The following is a 26,671-nucleotide window of genomic DNA, read 5'->3' on the forward strand; positions in this document are numbered from 1 at the left end:
CTTTTCTTGAAGGAAGCATCATCATCAAATGGATGATCTCAGCAGGGTTCATGGAGAGGAGGGAGGATCATGGTCAATGGCAGAGGGTAAGGAAGGAACCCTGAGCCCCTGGACTCAGGAAGCTGAGAGTAGGAAGCTGAGGACCACTTCTAGACAGTGGGAGGATCTCCTCAGGGGGAACTCCTACAACCAAGAGGGGCACAGACAGGGAAAAACAGTTTGTGGATGGAGGTGAGGACATTCTGACAGGACAGGCTGAAAAGAGGGTCTCGGAGGTTTGGAGCAGGGGGCTCCCATCCCGTGAAGGAAGCCTGCTCTGTGTAGGCAGCACGTCTCTCTCCTCTACCTCATCTGTGGGGCTCCTGGTTTTAAGCCAGGCTTCGCAAAGCACTGAATTCCCATCTGTGGGAGCCCTGAATGGGGAGGGAGCATTGTGGTTTCCACTTCACTCAGAACTCTTTCTTCTTCCACTGCCCCATCTGCCTCAACACATCGACTTGATAATTCGATTCCTTCAATTGAGAAGTGTGGGGAGAACCCTCTCTCCTGTGCGTCCGTCATTGTGTATATGGTAGGGGAGCAGAGAATACAATTTAACAGCACAGGTCTTCACGGAGCTACGTGAGGCTGGGAATTCATCGAGAACAACCTTCTGCTTAGGGTAGGAATTCCCTCTGAAACACCCATTTCATACAGTTACAGATGAAGCCCTTTCTTTCATGGGAAGGAGCACCTGGCTTTTCCACGGAGCCCTGGTTTTTTGTTAGACAACAGAATATGTACAAAGTCCTAACGCAAATGAAAATCCTTTTGTCCTGGTCACAAAGTATAACTCAGATCCCTGTTCCAGAGGATAACCTTTCCATGTTGGAGTATTCACACATCTGTTAAACCCCAATTGCATGCATTATAACACATCTTAGTGATATAACAGTGAGTCAGACAGTCACAGCCCTTGACTTCGCAAAGCTAACTGTTTAACTGAAGACGGCCATGTTTGCCACCACCCTTTCCCCACTCGGTCTACTCTTTCCTGACCTCAGAGAAGTAAGTTAAGTGATTTAAGTTATGCAAAATACTTACTGCAATGTCGAGCCCATAAGCAAGGCTTCAATAAATGTCTGTTATTTTATTATTACTGTGAAAAGAACAGATGTAAGTACAGAATAAGATAGTTGTTGGCTGGAGCAAGCATGATGGCAGTTAGACACAATAAAAACCAATGTTTCTGGAGTACTTGGCATCTGTAAGGCACTACTTTAAACCCTTTTCATATATTAACTAAGTCAATGTCACGACAATCTTAGGAGGATGTTAAAACCTCGCTTTACAGGTGGGAGAACTGAGTCATACAACTAGTAAGAGGTGCTGGATTCAGCCACTCAGGCAGTCTGATTCCAGAGTCTGCTCTTAACCGCGGTTCTCTACTCCCTACGACCCCCCTGCAGTAAAGGGTTGAAAATTTGAAATGAGTTAGTGGAGATGGTGATGTGGGGAGGGTGTCGAGCTCTTTCCTAGAGGTATGAGAAGGGACAGGAAGGGGCATCCCTTCTCCTCACGGGAGCCAGCACACACACACACACACACACACACACACACACACACACACACACGCATCCAGTTCCCAGGGGGCCTGGGTAAACAGGAGAATTTCATGGCTGAACGAGAGGACCTGAGGATGCTGTGTTAATTGAGACACGTTAGGTTCAAGGACAGTCCTGGTTTGAGAGTTGAGGGGGTTCATGAATTTGACCAACAGAAATTTTCTTTTAGCAAAAGGGCCATTTACTAGAGTAAATGCTGTTTACAGAAGAGGAAATTGAAGCTCAGAGAAGGGTGGGGACTTTCTAAGTCTGATTTAATTTGTCACGGAAATACCCAGGCTGGGACTCGAAGCTCCTGACTTGCTCTCCCTGGCACTCTCCCTGAGCCCCTTTGCCTTTACCTGTGCTCCTTCTGGGAGAAGGAAGAGATGGAATCTACAACATCTTAGGTAGTTTCCAGGCTGCAGCCAGGGCTGGGGGGCTCCTGGTTATTTCTTTAAAAATAAATATGCCATTTACAAAACAGAAACAGACTCACAGACATAGAAAACAAACTTAACGGTTACCAGGGGGGAAGGGAGTGAGTGGGAAGGGATAAATTGGGAGTTCGAGATTTGCAGATACTAACTACTATATATAAAATAAATAAACAAGTTTCTACTGTATAGCGCAGGTAACTATATTCAGTATCTTGTAGTCTATATGAAGAAGAATATGAAAAACAATATGTATGTATATGTATGACTGAAACATTGTGTTGTACACCAGAAATTGACACAACATTGTAAACTGACTGTACTTCAATTAAAAAAAATTTTTTTAAAGCAGAGGAAAAAAATAAATATGCCATTTAAATACAGAAATAAGTAAACTCTGCTCAGGGGCTTGGGGGAGAGGCCGCCCATCCTGGGTCCTGGCCCTACAGATAGTGTTATCGGAGCCCTGAGAGGGCCCCTCCCATGGCCAGGCCTTGGAGTGAGTCAGCCTAGCACCAGGGCAGGACAAGCCCTATCATTCTGACCTGGATGCCGAGTGGGAGAGAGGAGTAAGGACTCATAGTCCATAAACTCAGGCTATGACTATTTCCCCTCTGAGAAAAGGAGAGGTGCTAGAGATCTCTGTATACCCTACATCCCTTTTTGTGTGCCTGAGCCGCAAAGAGCTCTCTGCTCACAGAGTGATGGTGAGGTCTTTGCACTACAGGCTGTCTGGTCCAAACCCTTGTCTTGCCCCACACACCAGACACAGACAATAGCCATCCTACTAGGTCCGCATGCTTGTCTTGGCATAAAAGTAAAGGAATCATTGAAAAATTTGCTCTTTTGATTTTTTTTTCTGTTCCTCTTACATCAATGGCTCAATAGGAAAAGTGTAATAATCTTCTTTCCACAAATTGATAATAGATTTAACGTCACAACAACTTTCTTAGAGTTTGTGCGAATTCACAGTAGTTTTTAATTGTTAGTGTCTGGGAAGATTACATTATGGTGAATAAAAGAGAAAGCCATCCATACAAGTTCAGAAAATAAATCCTATCATCTCTGGACCTCAGTTTTTTGTCAATAATATAAATATTATAAAACTAAAAAAATTATTGTGATGATGTATATACAGCATCTAGTCCTAGGCCTGACACAGTATAGAAAATCAAAGAAAGGCTTTGCAGATGAGTATTTTAATGACTGTGTCCTGACCCTGACTGAAGGATAGTAAACAGTGAATAATACATCGTTAATGTTCAAAAAAAAAGTAACTAGGGCTGGGTCGGGATGGAGGTCAGAATTCAGTTTTTAACAACTAAAGAGAGCTTGGCTCTTATAACCGTGGAAACTGGATTGGAATGAGTAGGTAGTCTGAGGTCCTGTAGTTCCTGTTTAACTGTCGTCAGGTAGAAGTCTCTGCAAAGAACTAGTGGTCCAAAAAAAAATAAAAAAAAAAACCAAAAAACCCCCCAAAAGCTAAAAAACAAAGACCCCAAACCATAAACAAACAGACAATGAAACACTGCCTGGTGGTAAATATTATTTCTCATACAAAACTGCAGCTAAGTCCTTATCCTGTTCCCTGAAGTCAGCATAAAATGACCTCTACCCACCTTCAGAATGAGAGAAGACTCAGCTTTGGGACTGTGACTTTGGCGGCTGACATACTGTTCTCTGTCTACAAGTTCAACTTTCCTGCCTGCTTATGAGGCCTGTCATAGTAGGAGTGGGGCTGAAAATGTTGAGAAGCTGGGATCTCAGATTCAGGGAAAAGAGGAGATATTCGTGTTCATTCTCCATTTTTTCTTTTTCTTTTTTGTTGAAGTACAGTTGATTTGCAATATTAGTTTCAGGTGTACAGCGTAGTGATTCAGCATTTTACGGATTATACTTCATTAAAAGTTATTACAAGATAATGGCTTTGACTCTTTGTGCTATATAATATATCCTTGTTACTTATCTATTTTATACATAGTAGTTTGTATCTCTTAATCTCATACACCTAATTTGTCTCTCCCCCTTCCCTCTCCCCACTGGTAACCACTAGTTTGTTTTCTATGTCTGTGGGTCTCTTTCTGTTTTGCACATACACTTACTTGTATTATTTTTTGATTTCACACTTCAGTGGTATCATACTGTTCATTCCAAATTAACATGCTCTTGAAACTTATTAGTCCAATCATCTATGAAGCATGAGTTGTGGATCAGAAATTGTTTTTTAAAAAAATACTTTGTCTTCTTTTGATGTTAAATTCTAAAGTAGACACTGATAAATTAAGCAAGACCATGTATCTCAGATCTGAGACTAGGGCTTTTTATACAGTAGGGAAACAATTATGAAGGGAAGCATTTAATTCATGTATATATTAATATATCCATCTATCTATCATATTTCCTCATTCATTCATTCATTCATTCATAAATATAACAAAAAGCTTACTGTGTAGAACAGTATGGAACTGCTCAGGGCTTCATGTGTTTTCCGGGTTGTGGAAGTACAACTCTGCCGCCCCCTTGTGGTCACCAGATAGCCTACAAGTCTCTGGTTTCTTGTCAACTGCTTTATTTTGAGATGCTTTTGAGGGCGTAAACTCCATCCTCTCTGTAATTCAGTATCCCCATGATAACCACAGAATAATAATAATTTTCAAAATAGCAGAATAGTGTTATGTGGAGGAGGACAGCATCTAAAATTAGACAAACTGCAATTTGAGTTCAGTCTTTGGAACATGTATATGACATTGAGCAATTTAACTTACATGAATTTGGAGATCTTTAGTATGAAATTCGGATGTGTTTGCCATCTAGTGTTTAAATTAGAACTTAATGATCTAATGCATCAACAGATTTATTATAGAGACTAGCATAAAGTAAGAACCTTATAAATGTTACCTATTAATATATATATGTAAGCACCTTCAGCATATCAATTACTGATCTGAGTTTTATATGCAATATTTCAATCATTAATATACTACACAGTGAGCATTTCTCCCCCTTTTCCAAATGAGTAAAGTATAACTTAGAATATGTAAGAAAATATCCAAACATTTATATAGCTAGAAAATAATTTTACTTATAGAGTACTCTAACAATACAAATACATATAAACTAAAAATTGAAAGGTCTCATGCAGCCTTACCTTCCTAATCTCATTCTTCTCCCTGGAGGAAACCAGTCTTAGCTGTCTAGCATGACTATTTCCAAATATATTTATGATATTTGGGGGAGGAGGAGGCTCTGATGGAGAGGGAGGGAAAAAAGGAAGGGAAGAGTGATGGAGGTGTGGGGAAAAAAAGATTCAACATTTGTTTCTTTAACTCTTGAAAAAGCTCTTTCCATTACATTAAATTGAAAGTAATATTATCTTTTCTGCAATCCTGGGGTAAAAGAAGACAGGCTAATATCTAAAATCATTTTGTATCTCTGTAATTCTGTCTCCACATCTGTAGAAAGGGGGTGACAATAGTACCTGACTCACAGAATTAATAATGAGTTGGGGTTTGGGGGTAGAGCTTAGTGATAGAGCACGTGCTTGGTGTGCATGAGTTCCTGTGTTCAATCCCCAGTGCCTCTGTTAAGGGAAAAAGAAAAATAAATTTTAAATAATGAGTTAGCATATTGTTTATGCCTTGTACATAGAGTCAGTAGAATAATTAGATTATTATTACTATTACAAGGAGTGTTATTAGTGTTATTATCTTTGAAATATCCTGGTGTGTATATTGAGGGTGTGAGAAGTTGGAGCCAGGACATAGGATCACAGATGGGTAGAGTTAGGAATAAAAGAATACAGAATGGAATTATGTTGTGAAGGGTTTAACATAGGTCTTTCTCTGAAAAGAGAAAAAGAAAGTCCCTTCCAGAGAACGGCATGGCAAAAGTAACATTTTTTCAAGGAGAGAGATGTGAGAGCAGGAAGTGAAAAGCTGTTAGCTCTTCATAGAAGAAAAGAACAGGGAGGACGTAACAGCCAATGATTGTGATGCTAACCATGCAGATGACTCTGGCAGTAAAGATGGCGGCATAACGCAGGTAGGAGCAGGTACCCACATGGTAGTCAAAGGGTTTGGCCATCAGTACAGAGGATTCCATAAAGGATAATATAAGGAGGAAGCATTATTGGACATAAGCTTGAAAGCTAAACTCTGTGGCATTGAAACACAGGATCCCATAACTGTGGGGAGGATGGGTGGAACTAAAGACCAGATGCATTTAAGCCCATGTGGAAAGGAACATCAGTTCATCAGGGAAGGATCTTTCCTGACATTGGCCAGAATGGCCGTGCTGCCCACGGGGACGTGTAGAGAAACCGAGGGGGTGGGGATCCAGGCAGGGAGGGCTAGGGATGCCTGTGAGATTGAAGTAGAAGGTTCTTGGTGCGAGTCACCGTGGGCGTGACTGGTAAAGGCACTGCAGAGGCCTTTTGTCTTAAATCTATTCAGAAATCTGGGTCAAAGTTCAAATGTGAGACAAATAAATTTGCAACCAATGGATTTAGGGAAAGCGCAAAGATCCTTTACATGTTTCTCAAGAGAAGCTGTTCATCCTATACCCACATGGTGATGAGCAGAATGCCAAGGAGAACTCTCACTCAGAACTTTCGGGAACCATGCCAATGGACAGGCACACTGCTCTATGGATTGACTTGTGGGCTGGCATTAGATAAACCTCCTTTCTTCCTACATACAGTAAAACGTGGTTCATCTAGAAGTATTTTGAAAGCTAGTTCCTAGTTTTCAATGGATAAATACTCTAAGTACCAATCATTTGTTACAAAGAAGAATAAAGTTTCTTCTGTAGAAATAAGGTTCAATGCAAATTTAAAAGAGTAGAGAACATATTGTGCTTATTCATTTGAAGTAGACTGTGGAAAAGGGTGTCAGGGAAATAAAAACAAGAGCTATTTCTAAAGGAAGCAGCAAGAACAAAGTCACAAATGGGAAATCCCCAGTAATGTGCAGAGGTTTCTGATTGGCATATAATGTATGCACTTGCATAAAAAACGTTCAAGAAAGTTCCCAACAATTTGAGAATCTCAGAGTTCATAGGACATTTAGAGGCTTTGTACAATCATCTACATTTTGCCTGAATATTTAAATGCTGGTAAATAATTTTGCTGCTTTTTCTCAGAGATTTATAGTGGTGGGCAATCTATGAGATAGTCTGTTCCATTAGTGGACAACTCCAATTGTTGAAGATGTCTTTCCTATATTGCTCTAAAAATGTACCTTCTTGTAACTTCCCACAATAGATTTTAGTTATTTTATATAAAGGAACACAGAATAGGAACTGTTATTTTTTCATCAAAATGCCACTTTTATACAGATCTGTTATCTACCCATCTCATTTTCTTTATATAAACTTTAGTTCTTCTAATCCCTTCTCAATTTCTGTCTGTAATTATAAAGCCTTTGTCACCGTTAACTGTTTTCCTCTCTCCAGTTCTTTTGTAGGTATAGATTCCTACCTCAATTCATATTTAATAATAGGTTAATGGATGCATTTTCAGCACTCAAAGGCAAGTTTAGGTTAAAACATCTAACCGGCATAAATATCACCTTTCAAAATGTGTTTGTTGTCTTCATCTGTTCCACCATGACAATGTGATAAGACACAGAAAGGGAATTTCTGGTACATTTTCTCTTTTAAAGTCACTCCATATTAGTGACTCTGATCTGCCTCTGACAGTGTGAGCTGACCATCCTTTCTATGATCCCCAAAACTTCTGATGGATATGCTGCATTTTTTATAGCTCATTTCTACGTATATTGAATCTGTGTTTGCACATCTTTCTCCCTAACTCGGCTACACAGCCGTTTAAGTTAGGGATTATATTTAATTCACCTTTGTTTCTCAAGTACCTATTGTAAGACCTGTTACACTTAATGAATTTAGATAATGAATTTTGGTGAATGGGTAAATTTTGAATGATCCCTCAGGTATTTATTAGATGTTTACTGTGATACACACTTAACCATTGAGCTTCAGGGAAGTAGACAGAGATGCCCAGGCATGGAGATTACAGAGAAACAGACATCTACAGACAAAGTAGTTGACACCTCTAGGCGCACGGGAGGACTTAACGAGCAAACAGGCACACGTTGCTCACACACTGTTCAGACATACAGCCCATTCACACAGTCAGGCATGATGTGGATCTTACGTATTCTTGTAAACATTGCCTTGCCAATCTCCTTCTTCTTAGGGTCACCCACCCTCATATACCCTTTGGATTTGATAACTCATGTTTTATACCCCTCACCCAAGTCGTCAGCAGGTGTGCAAGGTCCCTTTTAAAGTGTGACAGATGGACTAACTATTCTGTTTTCATCTGACCAGAACACCAAAGACAGAAAACTTTCCCCTCACTTGTACCAAAACTCTTTTTGTATTGATATTATCTTACTAAATTTCATGATGTATGATTTTGGGTAAAGTGCTTAACTTGTCCAAGGAACCCACCTAAGTCTCAATCTCTTCATCTGTATATTAGGAACTGTAATGAAAAGTTACTCAAATCAAAGCCCAATGCTCTAGGCAGAACAACAACAACAACAAAAGCTTAAGAATTTTTGTGAAGATGAATTAGATAAAGGTTTGAAGCTCTCAGGGCAGAGTAGTAACAGTAAGATTTGACTATGTAATTGACTTTATCCTATTACTGGTATACCCCGAGCTCGTGTGAGGAGCCAGGTTCCACACCTCAGCTTTTCAAGCCCCCTTACAGATAACCTGTATTTCCCACTTAAAGTTATAGAGTTGAAGCTTAATCTTAAGGGCAGTACCTGTGCTTATCCCTATCACAATTCATTATGCTAGTTTTGTTCCCTTGCCCTGTCTGTCAGCAATACTTTTGGATCCAGCTGTTCAGCAGTGATAACGTTTGACAATCATGCCAAGAGGCTGGGGTGGGCTATCAGAGGAGCCAAGGCTAGTGAGTGCTCTAAAGGGAATCGGTAAGGAGTCAGATAAAGGGAGTGCTTGGGGAAGATGTCTCATGAAAGCGCATCCATAAGATGGACAGGAAATAAGGGGAGAAATTTTATATGTTATATATATATATATAATAATATATATATTTATATGTTATATATATATATAATAATATAATATATATATATTATATATATTATAATAAATATATATAAAATATATATATAATATATAAAATATAGAGACACCAAGGAACGTGGGATTTCTAGAAGGTGCATGAGTAAGAGAGGGACAAAGATAGGAGGATCTGGCATCTAAAATTTGGTTGTGGGAGATTTCTGGCTGAGGGAAATGTCTTACAAACAGACAGGGAAAGGGTGGTCAAAGTGGAACGTAAGTGGAGGCTCACACCAACCAATTAAAAATTACTTGGAAACTTTTATCACAGGAAAGGACAGGAAAACAGTTAATATCTGTGTAATGGAATATCCATATAAGAACTACCTCTCAACAATGAAAGGGGAATAAACTATTGACAAGCACAACAACTTAAATGAATTTCAAAGGCATTGTGCTAAGTGAAAGAAGTTAATCTTTAAAAAAACTGCATGTCACATGATTTTTGATATGACATTTTTTAAAAAACAAACGTGATTGTCAGGGGTTAGGGGTGGAGAGTGTAACTGTAAAACATAGTGAGAGGGAGTTATGTTAGGATGTGGGAAGTGCTCTGCATCCTGCATTAGTCAGTTTTATGGTATGCTAATTAAGAGAGAGGAAAGAGAGTGAGAGATTGACAGAGAAGGTCCAATAACCTTGTTTCACAGATGAAGAAACTGAGGACTGAGGTGAGGGCTGGGGAAGATCCCATGGCCAGAGAGTGTTTCTGGAGACACCCCACTCAACACACGCACACACACAGGTGTATGCAGAGTCACGCACATGCTCACAAACCACCCACAAAGGAAGGGGAAGAGGACAGATCTAGAGAAAGGGCCTTTTAAGAGGTTTAGTAAAATGTTTGAAAATGTGGTGGTATTAATATATTTTTTACGTTTCAGGCAAAAATATAAGTAAAGGAAAGAAAAATCACAACATCTTCATTACCATGTTTACGTCATGAAATGTCTGAAACGATCACTTCCCATTCATAAATCAGAATTGTTAAGTAATTGACAAATTCTGTATCCATAAACAGGATGTTTGACCACAGGTTTCTTTTTTATAGCACAGGGAACTATATTCAATACCTTGTAGTAACCTATAATGAAAAAGAATATGAAAACGAATATATGTGTGTATATGTATTACTGAAACACTAATGCTGTACACCAGAAATTGACACAACATTGTAAACTGACTATACTTCAATAAAAATTTTAAAAATAAATTTAAAAAACCCAGGATGTTTGAAAGTTCAGTGTTGCTTAGATTTTGGGGGGCCCTTCTTAAGAACTGCTAAATGGTCATGAACATGCAACAGATTAATTCATGTATAATTCTTGGAATAATGCCTGAACCAGGATGTTTGCTATGACTGTAAGAAATTGAAGTCTGTCACAAATTAAATAAATCAACCATAGCCAGACTCCACAAATAACATGCTTTTTAAAGGACTACATTAACAGCTTTGGAGGGTTAGAGACTGGCAGGTAGTCATCTTTGGGAAGACCACAAGCTGATGGGGAAACACAATTACTGCCCTGGCTGAACTCAGGGTATGCTAGGGATTAAACTGTCCTGACTTGATAATCTCTCCGGAGGAAAGCATAGACATGCCTCCGGCTTTCAGGTCAGTACTAACTCAGTACTACACCAACTGTGTAGGAGGGTTATAGGTTTAGCAAAACAAGTGGTAGAGATCAGAGGAAAAACGGAGACTAAGAGACTTGTCTCAAAGCTGCACTTGTTTGGAAAGACACTGTGTTTACTTAAATTGTACTGTAAATATCCTTATGTATGACTGGATCAGTAGGTAACTATTGATTTATTAATGAAAAGGTTTTTTTTCAAAGCAAGGAATTATAAAAAAAAGAATGCATATGCTAAGAGTTTTATTTAAAATTAAAATCTATACATGTACATTTATTTTTAAAAATCAGTAATTTTCAGTACTCATTCTGTCGTTTATCTCCACTGATTTTTTCCCATTTTTTATTGAAGCATAGTTGATTTACATTGTTGTGTTCGTTTCTGGTATACAGCATAGAGATTCAATTATACATGTATATGTACCTATTCTTTTTTATTCCAGGTTACTATAAACTATTGAATATAGTTCCCTGTGCTATTGATACAGGCTGCTTAAAGATTAATAGATTGTAAAATCATACTATGGCATCACTTGTTACGAAGTGAGTAAATTTGGGTTCTCAACTTGATCCCAGTAACTTCTTACTTGTATTTAGATATCTGTTTCTTTTTCTGAACATAAGAGTTCTGCAACCTAATTTTTTTCTAGCACATTGCCTCTAAATTTGTGTCCCACATTTATTGCTGTAGGCTGTCTTCTTATAACAGTCAAGGGAACAACACTGTAGCTCCCTTTCTAATAATTTTTTGGAAATAGGGCAATACATTGCATTTGCCATTTTTACAGAAATCTTTTACATGACTTAAATGTTTACCACCACCAAACTTTTTATTTTCTTGACATCCTTGTAGTGCTCAGTGGGGTGCAGTTTCCCCATATATAGTTCATTTTTTTAGAATGATGCCCATTTCAGACTAAATGGCAAAGGTAACTAGAAACCTATGTCCCTAAACGAAATACACACAATATACAAACGTCATAAGAATAAGTGGTATGTCGAGGAAGACAACCAAAACCAAAATAACAATGAATAGAACCCTCATGTCCAGCTTTCCAAGGACCATCGCTAACCAGATGCATAATGACCAAATGCTGCAGGAGTAGACATGTATCAGTTTTGAGTTGTTCTGTATCCAAATATCCCTCCAAATTTGAAGGAATCTCTCATTATTTACCATTTCGTTTTTGATTAGTTCCGCCCCCCCAAAGCAGCGAAAAGGAGAATTTTGCTCTCCCCAACCCCCAAATCCAGGGCACAGTCTCATCCAGGCTCTAATATGTAGATTCTACAACTTGGTTCAAAAATAATTAAAACAAAGCAAATTGAATCCTCTAACTTGATTCAAAACTGATACGAAAAGAAAAGACTAACATGTACAGAATGGACGTACAGTAGTGTCCTCGGGACTCAGGTTCATAGCTGCAGAAGTATATCCTGTTTCTCTAAAAGAGAATTGATGCACATTTACTACTTGTTTCATGGGAAATGCCTTGTTGCCTGAACATTTTGCGAGTAATTCTGAATGCCACCCTAATATTCTTCCAATTAAATGCCCATTACTAGCTTAAAAGAGCCAGAGTCAATTTCTCTACCTGCAACTTCTATTGCTTATACATATTTCTAAATAATACAGTAAATCTTATATGTCGTATTTTTCACATTGAGGATTCACTGGCTCTTCATTTTTAGACAATGCATCTCTGTATACACTGCATTTAGGGAGAGGATAATGAAAGTGGAGGCAACTGATATTATCTTTCTCCAGTGAAAATGATAGATGAGTTTTTTCCCTGTTGAAGTTACTGGAATATTCTTAGAGTGCTCACTGCCTCGAGAGAACATCAGTATGGAGAGTCCCTTCGGTGAGACAGAGAGAATCTAGACTGGACTGATTATTTCCATAAGTTTTCAATCAGCAAATAGGATGTGGGAAGGAGGTTCAAGTAGAAGAATCAGCTTAGAAATAAGAAGAAACAGCAGTCTTCAGAGAGCAATGAACATTATAACTTTTTCGGCCACCTACTCATAATCAGACTAGATCCATTTAATAGCACAGAACTAACAGTAGATGAATAAGTTAATTATCTATAACATTAACAATAGACTGTAGACCACAGTTCAACCAAAATGAACAGCATAAAGACTTAAAGAGTTCGAAGAAGGTTGAAGGAAGAAACTATTGTTATCGGTGCATAACATTACTTTTGCCAGGTTTTCTGCCCTGATTAGCAGGAAAATGCCGTAAAGTAAAAAAGCCCTGAGCTCTTTTATGTGAGAAGCAAGGGAGGAAAGATGGAAACCCGGGGTGAAATATCAGGAGGTACAGTAGAAAGCTGAAAAGAAGAAAATTAGTTGCGTGGGTGTACAGCAGCCTTTGGGATGAAGGAAAGGAGTGATGGGGAATCTGGCTTCAACTAGCTGATAGGAGATTAGTTGGTTGCTATTGCAGTCTTAATCATATCAATTTCCCTCTAATGATAAAATACATGGATATGCTAAGGGAGACTGAAGTTTCAGGAGTAAGCTTTCTAGAATTCTGTACATTTGCTAATTTTCCTCTCCAAAGTTTGTTTCCTTACAGAGCAACAGCATTTCCAATACAGTTAGATACAAAACATAGATATGAGAAAATGATAAATATGTCATTCTAATTTTTTTGTATAGAATACACAAAATGTACCTCCAAACTACCTCTTTTTTCAGATCACCCATGTTTGAACCAGGCTATTTTAGTCTACTTATCTTGACATTTTCTAAAGTAGTACTTATTCTTCCTTTACAGACAGGATCTGAAATGTCCCATCACACTCTTTCCTGTATCCCTTTCCCCAAGGTCACTGGCTCTTACACTCTTTATTGCAAAATATATTATACATATTCTAATATAATATTATATATTCTAATATGCATATTCCTACATGCAGATTAAAATATATAATATATTGTATACACTATAATAAATATTCTAATGAAGGATTCTCTATCTGCTCAAGTCAATATCTAGATTTATGTAATAATTAAAAATCTCATCTATCTCTGAAAAAAAAAGTGTAAGTGTAAAAAAAGTATATGTATAAAAACTAGGTTCTCTTCCAATAATAGGAAAGGCAAAAAAATCCTAGAGATCTCAAGATTCTGAAATAGAGTCTCAAGCCCTTTTGTGCACAGAAAATAGGCAAACAATGCTTCTCTGAATCTGCTTGGTCTTGATGCTGTATATTATGGGGTTCATGAATGGAGGAAAGAGAAAGTAGACATAGCTCATGGTAATGTGGACCACATGTGGGGCATGCTTCCCAAACCTGTGGATGAAAGTCAGGCCAATCACTGTGACGTAAAAGACTAGGACACAGCTGATATTGGAGACACACGTGTTGAGGGCCTTAGCTCGTGCCTCTCCTGAGGCAATGACCATCACTGTCTTAAGGATGAGGATATAAGAGAAGAAGATAATCAGAGCATCTAGGAAGAAAGTCAAAGCAACCAGAATAACTGGGTATACACGATTAAAGGTAATATCAGCACAGGCGAGTTTCATGACATCCTGATGGAGGCAAAAGGCATGGGAAAGAACATGGGAATGGCAATATGGGAACCAAAAAAGCAGCAGAATTGGGGGCACAAGCGATAAAAAGCCCCTTATTAGTACCCCCAGTCCTACCTTCATCACCCGAGAATTGGTAAGAATGGAGTTGTACCTCAGAGCGGTGCGGATGGCAATGAAACGGTCATAGGCCATGGCAAGCAAGACACCCGATTCTACAATGGAAAGGGAGTGAATGAAATAGGCCTGCAGGAAGCAGGCCCCATGGCTTATGTCTCGGTGATTCACCCATAAGACACCCATTACCGTTGGCATCGTGGTCAATGTCACCATCAGATCTGTGCCTGCCAGCATGGCAAGGAAATAGTACATGGGTTCATGAAGACCATGGTCATCCTTGATGAGGTAGAGGAGGGTGCCATTGCCAAGAAGCACAGAGACGTAGACTGCAAAGAAGGGGATGGAGATCCAGTGATGGGCTGCCTCCAGACCTGGGAAGCCAGTCAGCAGAAAGGGGGCAGCACTCCTATTGGGCCACATAGTATGTGCACAGGGGGAGAGCAGCCTTCTAGAAACCTTTTACCCAGGAACCCAGATTTTTCAGTGATAATGTAGCAAAGAAGCTTCCATCACAATCTTCATACTTGTGGATAATTAATTGATGAGATAAATGTAACTGCAAGTATTTTCCTGCAGAAGAGTAAAGATATGCATGTTACACTTAAGATGAGTTATACTTGTCTTTCCATAATTAGAAAAAAAAATATTAGGTTAGTGGTTAATTTTTTCTCAAATTAAAAGAAACATTTACATTAATTTTTCCTAAAACATCAGACTCTAATATTGTGTGTATGCTTGATTTTTTTTTTTGCAACAATAGTGATAGCAACAACAAGCAAGATGAATAATTACAAAGGGATAAGAATCTTATTTAAGTGCTTTCTTGGTGTGATTGGTAACTTTAGGGGCACAATTAATTTTGATTTTAATTTTGTCTTTCACAATCATGATAAATACTTTCAGCTAAAATACTTTTCTTTGTTTGCTTTTGAAACTGAGTATCAGTGTTGGATGGAATGCAATAAGCATTACCATCACTTCCAATTGCTTTATCACTCCAGCAGTTACCCCTTTCTAGAGGCTGGCTATCAGAAGCAATAGCCAGCCACAATTAACAACTAAGTATGAGGGTTTGTTGGACGTACAGCCTTGGAATCCACTTCCAACCCACTGAATCAAAATGCGCACTTTATCACAATCCCCAGGTGGTTCAGATGCACAGTGATATCTGAGAAGCACTGCTCTAAACGTGTCATATCTATTCCGTCTTTGGAGGTAGATGCTTTTTTATTCTTCCACCTGACTGATTACTTCATTCCCTCCAAATATCCTCACATGGTAGTTTTCATTGCTCCTTCGCCATTCACTGGTTCTCTTTCTGCATCCGCCCTTTCCAGAATTACCTGATGTTAATTGAAGGTTCAAATTCTTTCTCTATGTCTCCTCATATCTCTTTCTCTTTTTCTTCCAGTACTTACCTCTTGATGAACTGTTGCTCATGTGACCGGTCACATTATAATATTCTGAGAGCTGAAAGGTATCAATCATCTCCACTATTTCCATTTTCTTGGTTCCCACAACCCAAAATAAAGAACTTAGTACCTTTTATGCTGAAGTCTTATTTCACCATAAATTCAGAAGCATCAAGACATGTCTCGGTACCGAGCAGTGGAATACTTCCCTCCTTCATAAGATATCTGTAATATCAGAAATAGATCAGAATCAGGACAAATCACAAAGAATTTAAATCTTGTGTAAGAGAATGCTCTGAGGTTGTGTCTGCATAAGCAGGGTACTCACTGGGATAGAAACCACCAACACTAAAAGTTCCCTAAAATTAAAGCACAATTAAGTCACATAGAGGTTTAAGTTACGATTATTATGCAAATGTTGTTTTACTTCTCAAAGCTTCTGGTTTAAAAACATGGATGAGAGAGTAATGTATAAAAGGAAGAGAAAGACAGATGGGTGAGATAGTGAACTATCCCCAGGGGTAAAAATATGCAGCAGTACATAAGGTCCTGGATTCATCTAAGAAAAGAAATGCAGAATAATTAACTATATTTCCAGACTATAGAGACTTTGTAAAATTTCCGTGAGCTACTCCCTGAAAATTAGGTCTTTGCAGAGACATTTAATAAAACATTCAAGACCAAATCGACACATGTTTTTACTGTTTCTTATGAGCAGAACAATGTTTGAGAAACAGAGAGACTGTGTTTCTCTCCACAGCTAGGTGTGGGTCAGAAAAATAACAAGATATAGAGAAGGCTGTGGTTGCTCTTAGAAAAGTAGGTCATGTCCCTGAGCCTTTTGGAATAAAGAGAAAACACAAGGAGAAAACTTCACAGGAGTAAGAGAGGACCCTGATATTTATCCATAAGAAAGTTTGTGGATTTCTAAGAGTACAAGATACTTTCTTCAAGGGGGCCAGGGAAGGTATAGCTCAGTGGTAAGTGCATGCTTAGCAGGCACAAGGTCCTGGGTTCAATCCTCAGTACCTCCATCAAATCATTAAATAAATAAATAAACCGAATTACTTCCACTGGGAAAAAAAAAAAAGATACTGTCTTCAAGCTTAGGCATCCTATAGTCAGTTTCCTCAGATGTGAGACCATACTGTATGCAAGCCTGTATTATGTAGCAAAAATAGCCTGGCTGTGTATGGTTTTATTTCCTGATAAATGTTAAGAAAATTATACCAGGTGCTTAATAATTACTTTGTCTGGATATAGATGGGGAAACTATGATCCTGAAATTGATAGGCAGCTCCCAAGAGCATGTATTTTCTTTAGTGACCTCTTAGGGTTCTGGGAGTCTTGTCTTATCAATATCTGATGTACTGTCTGTCCTTCAAGGGACAATGTGTACATAAAAGTATAAAGAGCCAGTAGAAGCATCATTTCTCTATATCATCTGGGACAAGTGGAAAGTACCATTTTGACTCTGCACAGAATTTGGGAGCACATGCCACATGACTGCCACTGTGTTTATTGCACAGTCTCTGTCTTGAGGAAGCTCACAATGTGAACCAGGAATTTATAATTGGGTTTAATGATCACTCTGCAACTTTATGCAAAGGATTGTTCATAAGTGTCTCAATAAGGTCTATAATGCTAAAAACATGAAAAAAAAGAAGCAATATAGATACATCTGCGTTCCTGACCTCTTTCTAGATACCCTACCAACCTGATTTACATGTGATGACATTTATCTAAGTGAACAAGATTCCTATTCACACACAAAAGACACAAAGACATCTACAGAAACAGCCCAAAGTGCTCAATCTGAGAGCATAACTTGATTCTTAGATATGGGAGATATGGGGGAAGGAGAAGGGACAGAGGGGAGACTTGGTTGTTTGAGGAAAGAAAGAATAGAAAAGATATATGGACCTCAAAGGAAAATGGTAAACAGTGAATCTATCACAAAGTCCAAATATACAAGTGAATGGAGAGGACTGTGATTTCTCCTCTTTCTCATTTACTCTTTCTGTATACTCCATTCCTCTGGAGCGGGATGAGGGAGAGGCCCCCATAGACTCTAGGGTGATGAGCCAAGGTCAGAATCCCAGGAATTTTCCTAATGAGTCTCGCTAACAAGGACCCGTGCCCTTTCTAAGAGAGTTCCTACGGTAAACACACAGTCTGCTATTAGGATCTGATAAAGCCTAGAGACCTCTACCAGACAAAGGATAAGAGCACACAAAGCCACAGTTAATTCCGGGCACACACAGTCATCCTGTGCCGATCAAGGGTCCCAGAGGAGAAAAGCCAAATCTCACTCAGTTCCTTGAACACCCTTATTTAAAAGAATGAAAAAGCCTGTGCTGCCGAGTTCCTCACCTCAGCTGGGATCTTCCCTCTAGGCAAGCCTCTGGCAAAAAGTTAAATTCTTTCCTTGGTTGCATCTAACATCAGAAGGGAGAGGTGTCCTTCCATTTTTCTGTTCCTGACACTCCCCGACTCCAGTCTTGCTCCTGGAATAGGGACCCACTGCTGCCCTATTTGAAGACTCAGTCCAGGTGATTCCCTCAGTCAGCCTCCTCAAGAGGCCCCTTTATAAACCTCATGCATGTAGGAATCACCTCCCCAGAGTTTCAGCTCTACAGCCACTCAGGAGACTCTTGGGTCTCTCTACCATCCCTCCTCTTTCTGGGAGGAGCAGAGCCACTCAATCAAGGCCCTCAGGCTTTTCAGGCATCAGTCAATATCCTCAGGAAACAGTCAATGTTTCCTAAAGAAAAGTGGTCTGGCTGTAGTATTTGCCGTCTCACCTGGGATCTTCCATCTGCGTGAGCCTCTGGAGAACCTTCAGTTCCAAATGTATGCTAGTTTCTCTCAGGGGTCACATATACCACTGTTGCTCATAGAGGTTATGACTCCAATTGCATTTTTGTCTTTCCTGTTTCTTTGGAGAAATAAGTTCTTATCCAGAAGAGCATCAGTGGATTTCTTAATAGCCCAGTGTAGGGGGACAGCCAACTTAATCTTCGAATTACATTATCTTTAGATCATTGATCATTTTGTGTCAGGTTATCAAGGAGGAACATGATCTCTTTATTCACAGACTGTAACCATGCCATGAGTACTAGAGAGAAAATATTTACCATAAATGCTCGTAACACTGTCATTACTATATGAAAGGTAGCATGCTGGGGGAGGGGGAAGGGGAGGGTATAGCTCAAGTGGTAGAGTGTGTGCTTAACATACATGAGGCCCTGGGTTCAATCCCCAGTACCTCCTCTAAAAATAAGTAAATAAATAAATAAACCTAATTACCTCCCCCGTTAAAAAAAAAAAAAAAAAGCATGCTAAGGAGAATACATAGAAAATATTTGGGGGAATCAGAGAAAACTTCCCAGAAAAATTGTGACTTAAGCTGATAACTGAGCAATGAAATTATAAGGAATATGATAGTTGTAAGTACGGTAAAGTTTAGTTCCAAACAGAGGGAAGATGGGAGGCCAAAGGCAAGACAAAATATAATGAATTTTAAAAAATTTTTAGAATAGCTAAAACAAAACATGTTGGAAAATTTGACACAAAATGTATCTGTGGTTGCAGGTTCTAATCAGGTAGGGTCATTTAAGGAGGTTGGACTTTACCCTAAGAGCAATGAGTATGAAATAAGGGGGGAAGGGGACATAACCAGATAATCATTATTATATCTTTTCTTTGTTTAAAGTATGAGGAAGACATTAGAAAAGTAGAAAAGTGGGTGAAGAGAGTATAAAATACAGTTGCAATAATCCAAGTGAGAAATAGTATTGGTGTGGCTATGATGAGGTGTTGTCAGTAGGACTGGATAGAATTGGATGGGAGTAAGATTCTATGACTCAGGAAGAAGAGAAGTTGGTGGCTGACTGAAGGTGGTAGATTGAGGAGAGAAAGTAGTGAAAGATAATGTCTGCTTTTCTGATTTTACCTGAGTGGAGAGCAGTTCCATATATTAAGAAAAGGATCACAGGAAGAAAACAGTTTTTTTAAGTCATCAACAATTATTTGTTGTTTGACTCTTTAGCACTAAGCTTTGTCTTATACACTAAATTTGGAAAAAGAATTAAGGGAACCCACTCAGTTTAGGGCATTCTGCATCTATAAGTATGCAAGCAGAAATGTCTCCTAGGCAGTTCTGTTATGTGTGCCTTGAGTTTAGAAAACAAATACAAGAGCAGAAGAGACTTGAGAATGATCAATCATCAGATTAAATTAAATTTGAAGCTTTGTTTCAAATTACTATAATTAGTTGTTAAGAACATGGACTTGAGCCAGTCTGTGTGTGAGCCCTAATTTCTTATGGTTTAGTGTCTTCACTACACACTGCATTATAGCTTCCTCATCTGTAAAATGGGGATGATAGAAGTTCTTGAAATGGTTGTTGTAACGATTAAATAAATGCTCCTAAAATTGCTGGTAAAATGTGTGTAAATTAATTTATGTAAATGTTGGTGAAAACCTGGAAATGTTAAAAGCTCAGTAAGGGATAATTTTGCTTTGTTTGTTATGTTTTCTCGGAAGAGTATAGAGGAGGAAAATGTCTAAAATGGATTAAAAAGAAACAAACAAACAAAAAACCATAAGATACTGACATAAAGTCTCTAAAGAACTGAGCAGGGGGATGAATATAGCTCAGTGGTTGAGCACATGCTTAGCATGCACGAGGTCCTGGGTTCAATCCCCAGTACCTCCATTTAAAAAAAAAAAAAAGAGTAAAGAACTGAACAATTAAATCCATCCAGGATGTAAGGGTAAATGAAGACAAGAAGGAATCAGAAGTAAGCATGTCATTGGGCTGGAGGCCCTGGGATTTGTAAGAGAAAGCTATGTTGGGAGTAACTGAGGGAGAAAGCTTGATAATCATTTTCATTTTTTGAAAATAATAATTTTAAAATGTTATTTAACAGTTATTATTTTAGCTATATATTTCATTATATAAAATGTATCATTTAATAGTTTTCTGCTGGCTAAATGTTGTTCCTTCTTAACGTTAAGGTCAAAACTTTCAGACTTGTCTTTGCCAGCGATAATGACGTTAATGTAATTAACAGAACACATGACTGTCAATGGCAATATGCATTTTCTCAAATTCACAAAGAAAAGCTCTTCCAAGGTGCATTTTGTTATTATTAATAGATAGATGAATTTACTGAGACTCAGAGTTTAATTAACTTGTTCAAGATCACAAATGTATGTAAAGAAGACAAGCATAGAGGTACCTTTTTTCTTCAAAATCCACATTCTTTCTGCCATGCTGTGTGATTTGTTTTAAATTTTGTGTCCTATGACTAATTTGACACAGGTAGATTTACTATATACAAAGGTGTAAAAAAGCTTTAGCTTTTTTAAATGGAATAGCATATTCCCTATTATAATAGCATATTGTAAAATCATATAATTGTATGCAAAAATAAGATGATACAATAATTAGAGCTGATTGAGAACCACATTTCTATAGTCTCTTCTTATATTTCTTAGATGCTTATGCTTATTTATTTTGATGATAAGAACATAAGATCATGACTGTTACATCTTTTAATTTTTTTAATTTGACAATCTAAATTGTCACTGTATTTTTTAACTTTTATTTTTCTTACTCTTTTTTCCCTGTATTTTTTCTTTTTAAAGCTGAGTATTTTATCCCTTTTTTTTTTAATTGGGGGGATATCAGGTTTTATTTACCTTTATTTATTTATTATTATTTATTTTAATGGAGTTACTGGGGATTGAACCAAGGACCTTGTGCATGCTAAGCACACACTCTACCACTAAGCTATACCCTCCCCCTGTAACATCTTCTTTAAATAGTTTATAAATGTGGATTTACCATGTTTGTTTTATTGTTTCCCTTAGAATTTGTTTCCAGGTACCTCTCTATTATAGACACTTTTTACCTTAGACTTACTTATGTCATGTTGCCTTACAGTTTTGTTAAATGTATCTTTTTTCCTATTTTTAAGTTGTTCTACATCCTTTTAAAAAATATTTTTAAACTGATGGGGTTACACATGTCAATTGTTCTACTCATTCTTTTCTCTCACAAAACCAAGGAAAAAACAATTAAAATGAGGGGGGAATGCTAAGAGAATTAAGAATGAGAGCGAACAATGATGGGAAATCAATGGCTTCCAAAGGTTATTTTGTAAATAACCATCTTCAATGGAGAAGTAAATTTGATTACAGGAGAATCTATCAGTTATAGAAAATCACTCCAAAGATCTTGGTAACATGGGAACACGTATCTCCTTTTCAAAAAAAGAAAGAAAAAGCCATGGACTAGTCATTGATTGAATATATTGATAGTTCATTCACCAACATGGTGAATAATTTTGCTTAATATGCATCAAACTACCTAACCTAACTACCTAACCTTTCCTACCCCTAGTTGAACTAATAAAATAAAGCTTCTCTTCCTGTATTGTTGATGTATACATTCTGGTCATGTTGAACTCTGCAAGGAATAAAATGCATGCAAAGCCCTAAGTGAAGTTTCTTTAAATATCTTATGTGTTCCATGACTACAAAATTACAATATTTCCTGAAGGCAGTTGATCAACAACCCCCCAATTCAGGAAAAAAAGACAAAATGTTGCCTCTGCAAACATATTATTAGGATGCTTCCATGATTAGGATCACTTTTTCATTAAGCACATATAGAGGTTAGGAATTGCAGAACATGGAACCAGAACTCAGGTGTGTAAGAAATGAAACTATTTTATTATAGTTTATTTGGAGTCCTGAACCCATTAGATGGAAGGCACCGGATATCATCAACTCAGAATCTTTTCACTAATCCTTGGTGGGCGTCTAGCCATGCTGGCATCTGCTGGAATCTGAGTTCTTGTTTGGCATTTGGTTGTTTCGGCAGCAAGACCTCTCTTTGTCTGAATATCTTACTCTCATCTACTTCTGACCCACCCTGCCACCATGCAGTACCAATGGGGTTGTCAAAGACCCTTCGTCACCTCCGATGCACTGTTAGGCATAAAGAAAACTTTTGAACTCTTTTCCTCAGAGTGCTGGAGAACTCTATCAAGCTATCACATTCTCCTCTTTTTGTGTAGACTCTGAAACAATTTCAAGTGTCTTTGACTTCAGGTAACCATTGAGACAAGTGATTCTGCCAGTTAGGAAATAAAGCAAACAATTTACCAACCAGAGCAATAGAGCCAAGTTTAGTGTCATTGGGGGTGTGTTATGAGCAAGTGGGTGAGAATCAGAGCTATGGTCCTGTGTCTTTTACATGACAGTAATTCCAATCCTTTTGATTCTGAGATACACTGGCATTATATAGTCCATTTTGCCAAGAAACCCATCCAACAGTGGGGAGAACCCCCAAAGTAAATAGATCATGTTCAGAGTCTATGGAAAGAGAAAAGGCGATTGATGCCATCCTGTATCTGCTTGGTCTTAATGCTATAGATTATTGGATTCATAAATGGGGGGAAGAAGAAATAGACATAGCTCATGATAATATGGAACACATGTGGCACATATTTCCCAAATCAGTGAATGAGGATCAGCCCAGTCACAGTGATGCAGAAAACCAGAACACAGCCAATATGGGAGACACAAATATTTAGAGCCTTAGCCTGCTCTTTACCTGATGCAATCCCCATGACAGTATTAAAGATTAGGACATAAGAGATAAGGATAAGCAGAGTCCAAGAAACCAGTTAGAGAGACCAGGAGTATAGGATAGAGTCTATTGAAGGCGATGTCAGCACAAGCCAGTTTGATCACATCCTAGTACAGGCAGAAGGCATGGGACAGGACATGGGATCTGCAGTAAGGGAATCTGGAGAGGGTGATGATTATGGGCACAATAAGTATCAATCCTTTCATTAGAACCCCTAGACCTATCTTCACCAGCTTAGTATTGGTGAGAATGGAGGTATATCGCAGGGGGTTGCAGATGGCAATAAAATGATCATAGGCCATGACGAGCAAGACTCCGGACTCCACAACAGAGAGTGAGTGGGTTAGATAGGCCTGGAAGTAGCAGGCTCCATGGCTGATCTCCCTGTGATTCAGCCACAGAGCACCAAGCACAGTGGGCATCATAGTCAAAGTCACTCCAAGGTCTGTGGCTGCCAATATAGCTAGAAAGTAGTACATAGGCTCGTAAGGAGTATGGTCTTCTCTGATAAGGAAGAGGAGGGTGCCATTGCCGAGGAGTATGGACACATAGATGACAAAGAAGGAGATGGCGACCCAAGGATGAAATTTCTCCAGACCTGGGAAGCCAGTCAGTAGAAAAGGAGCAGCACTGATGTTGGACCACATGGTGGGTCCCTGAGATGAAAAAAATTAAGCTTTCTCTAAATTTCCTGCCCAGTAGAAATGCAATTTAAGCCACATACATGATTTTAAACTTTCTAGCAGCCACATTAAAAAGCATAAAAAGTATAGTTATAAGTACTTTTAATATATATTTTATCTGCTTTAGCCAAAATATTATCATTTCAAAATGTAATCAGTACAAAAATCATACCCAAAATATTTTACATTTTACCATACTAATTTTTCAAAATTCAGAATGTAGTTTATACTTACAGAAATTCCTAACTCAAGCTAACCACATGCTATATAGTACACTTCTTAGACCATAAAATTATTTTTGCCATCTCATTTGAAAAATAATAAATCACAGCACCTGTACAGAATTTTGCCTAACTTGTATCCTTCCTTCATAAATTTCTCACCCTAGTCCTCTGCTTCTAATATTTTCTAATAGCTCATTATCCTGGTCAGACTCCTCTGTTAGAGCTTATCTGAATGTCTGACCTGATCTCACCTGAAATCCAAGACATTTTGTTGATTTCTAGTTTTGTCTCCTAGTTTCTTCTTCTCTCTATTGTGAGCATATTTTATATTGTAGGAAAGAGGTCGGCACTTTCATTTTGGATCCACCATTTATATTATGTGCTCATTGATTCAATAAGTAGAAGTTGATGTTCCCTACATAAATGAAGTCCTAGACTGAACATTAAGGATGCAAACCTCATGATCTTGTGAGTAACAAACATATGCCATCTTTACTTGAATTGAAGCTCACATTGTAATTCTTTGTATGGATAAGCATATTATAGAATCCCACAGGACCAACCCACTCAAGGAGCTCCAAAGAGGGATGCCTGAAGTCTGTCCAGGTACCTGCTACCTCATGGGGTTGTTCTAGTACTAAACTTACAGAGTTTATAGCTTTTTGCTTCTAGAAAGCATTGCATTTGGCTCCAGAAGACAAGAGATAGAAACTTGGAAGTGATTCATTTTTTCAATTTCTAAATTTTAATTCATGGCAATCATACTTGTCTCTGTTATACAATGATTTGATATTTCTTACTCCTTTAAATCTCATAGTTGTGTGCTAAATCCAGGGAATATATTAGTAAAAAGGCAGATATTCACACACATTAGAATGGCCAAAATCTTGAACACTGATAACACCAAAAGCTGGTGAGAATACAGAGCAACAGGAATTCTCTCACACTGCTGGTGGAAACACAAAAGAGTACAGCCACTTTGAAAGAGTTTGGAGATTTCTTACAAAACTAAACATACTTCTACCATACAGTCCAACAGTAGTGCTCCTTCGTGTTTATCCAAAGGAGTTGAAAACTTTTGTCTACACAAGAACCTGCAATCAGATGTTTACAGAAGCTTTATTCATAATTATCAAAACTCAGAAGTAAACAAGATGCCCTTCAATAGGTGGATAGATAAATACATGTGGTATAGGTATATCCAGACAATGGAATAGTATTGGGCACTTAAAAAAAAAAAGAGCTGTCAAGCCATGAAAAATCATGGAGGAAACTTAAATGTATTATATAGATGTAAATTAAGTTTACTGATCCAAGGGAGGATATAACTCAGTGGTAGAGAGCATGCCTAGCATGCACATACACGAGGTCCCAGGTTCAATCCCCAGCACATCTATTTAAATAAATAAGCAAGTAAGTAAACAAACAAACAAATAAACAAATCTGATCACATCCCCACACCAAAAAATATATATTTTTTAAAAACAAAAAAAATCTCTTTGGTCCTAAAAATTATTAAAAAATAAATTAAATAAAATAGAAATATATTTTTTCAAATATTAAATACTACTCAAAAGAAAAAGATTACTGATTAGTTGACTTTGAGTTTATCAAAGGGAGATTATGAGCAGACAGTCTAATCATGTGAGCCTTTAAAAGCATAGTGTTTATACAGACTAGTGATGGAACAAAGACCCAAAGTGATTCAAATTTGAGAATTTGGCAGATAGTTACTGGTTTGAGGATGTGAGAGGCCACCTAAGAAGGAATTTAGGTGGCTTCTAGTTGCAGAGAGGGTGACAGCTGACAGTCTGCAAAAAGCAGGGACCTCATACTTACTGCTACAAGGAACTGAATTTTGCCAACATTATGAATGAGTTTGAAAGTGGATTCTTCTCCAGACTCTACATATAAGAGCCTAGCCCAGCCCTCACCTTGATTTTGGCCTTAGGATATCCTAAATAGAGAACGTGATCAAACCTACTAGAATTCTGACCTACAAAACTGTGATATAAATGAGTTTTGTTTTAAACACCACAGTTTGTCATAATTCATTAAACAGCAACAGAAAACAAATACAGTAGGGATTGCTATTATCTAGATCGTATTATTGATAAAGTAATATTTAGAGAGTTTATGTATGCCAGTATGATATTAGCACAAAATTACCACATGACAAAAGCCTATATGGCTTCAATGGCTTACAACATTGCACATTTGTTTTTAACTCATGTGCATGCTTCACG

The 26,671-nt window shown here is 38.0% G+C and overlaps 2 protein-coding genes and 1 pseudogene across 4 annotated transcripts in view; 1 reads left to right on the forward strand and 2 right to left on the reverse strand.

The window, feature by feature from the left end:
* LOC102530707 (olfactory receptor 51M1-like) overlaps nucleotides 1–26,671 on the forward strand; it is a 259,108-nt gene that overhangs the window by 171,059 nt on the left and 61,378 nt on the right. The window lies entirely within an intron of this gene.
* LOC102526789 (olfactory receptor 51B2-like) lies at nucleotides 13,925–14,860 on the reverse strand. Its single transcript, XM_015238389.3, has one exon. The coding sequence runs from the start codon at nucleotides 14,858–14,860 to the stop codon at nucleotides 13,925–13,927; it is 936 nt and encodes a 311-aa protein (XP_015093875.2).
* LOC102527298 (olfactory receptor 51B2-like) lies at nucleotides 23,235–24,165 on the reverse strand (annotated as a pseudogene).

The sequence above is a fragment of the Vicugna pacos genome, chromosome 10 (assembly GCF_048564905.1).
Source record: "Vicugna pacos chromosome 10, VicPac4, whole genome shotgun sequence".
NCBI classification, from domain to species: Eukaryota; Metazoa; Chordata; class Mammalia; order Artiodactyla; family Camelidae; genus Vicugna; species Vicugna pacos.

Excerpts from the sequence above, each read along its gene's own strand:
- LOC102526789 (XM_015238389.3), bottom strand. The coding sequence starts at position 14,860 with ATGTGGCCCAATAGGAGTGCTGCCCCCTTTCTGCTGACTGGCTTCCCA.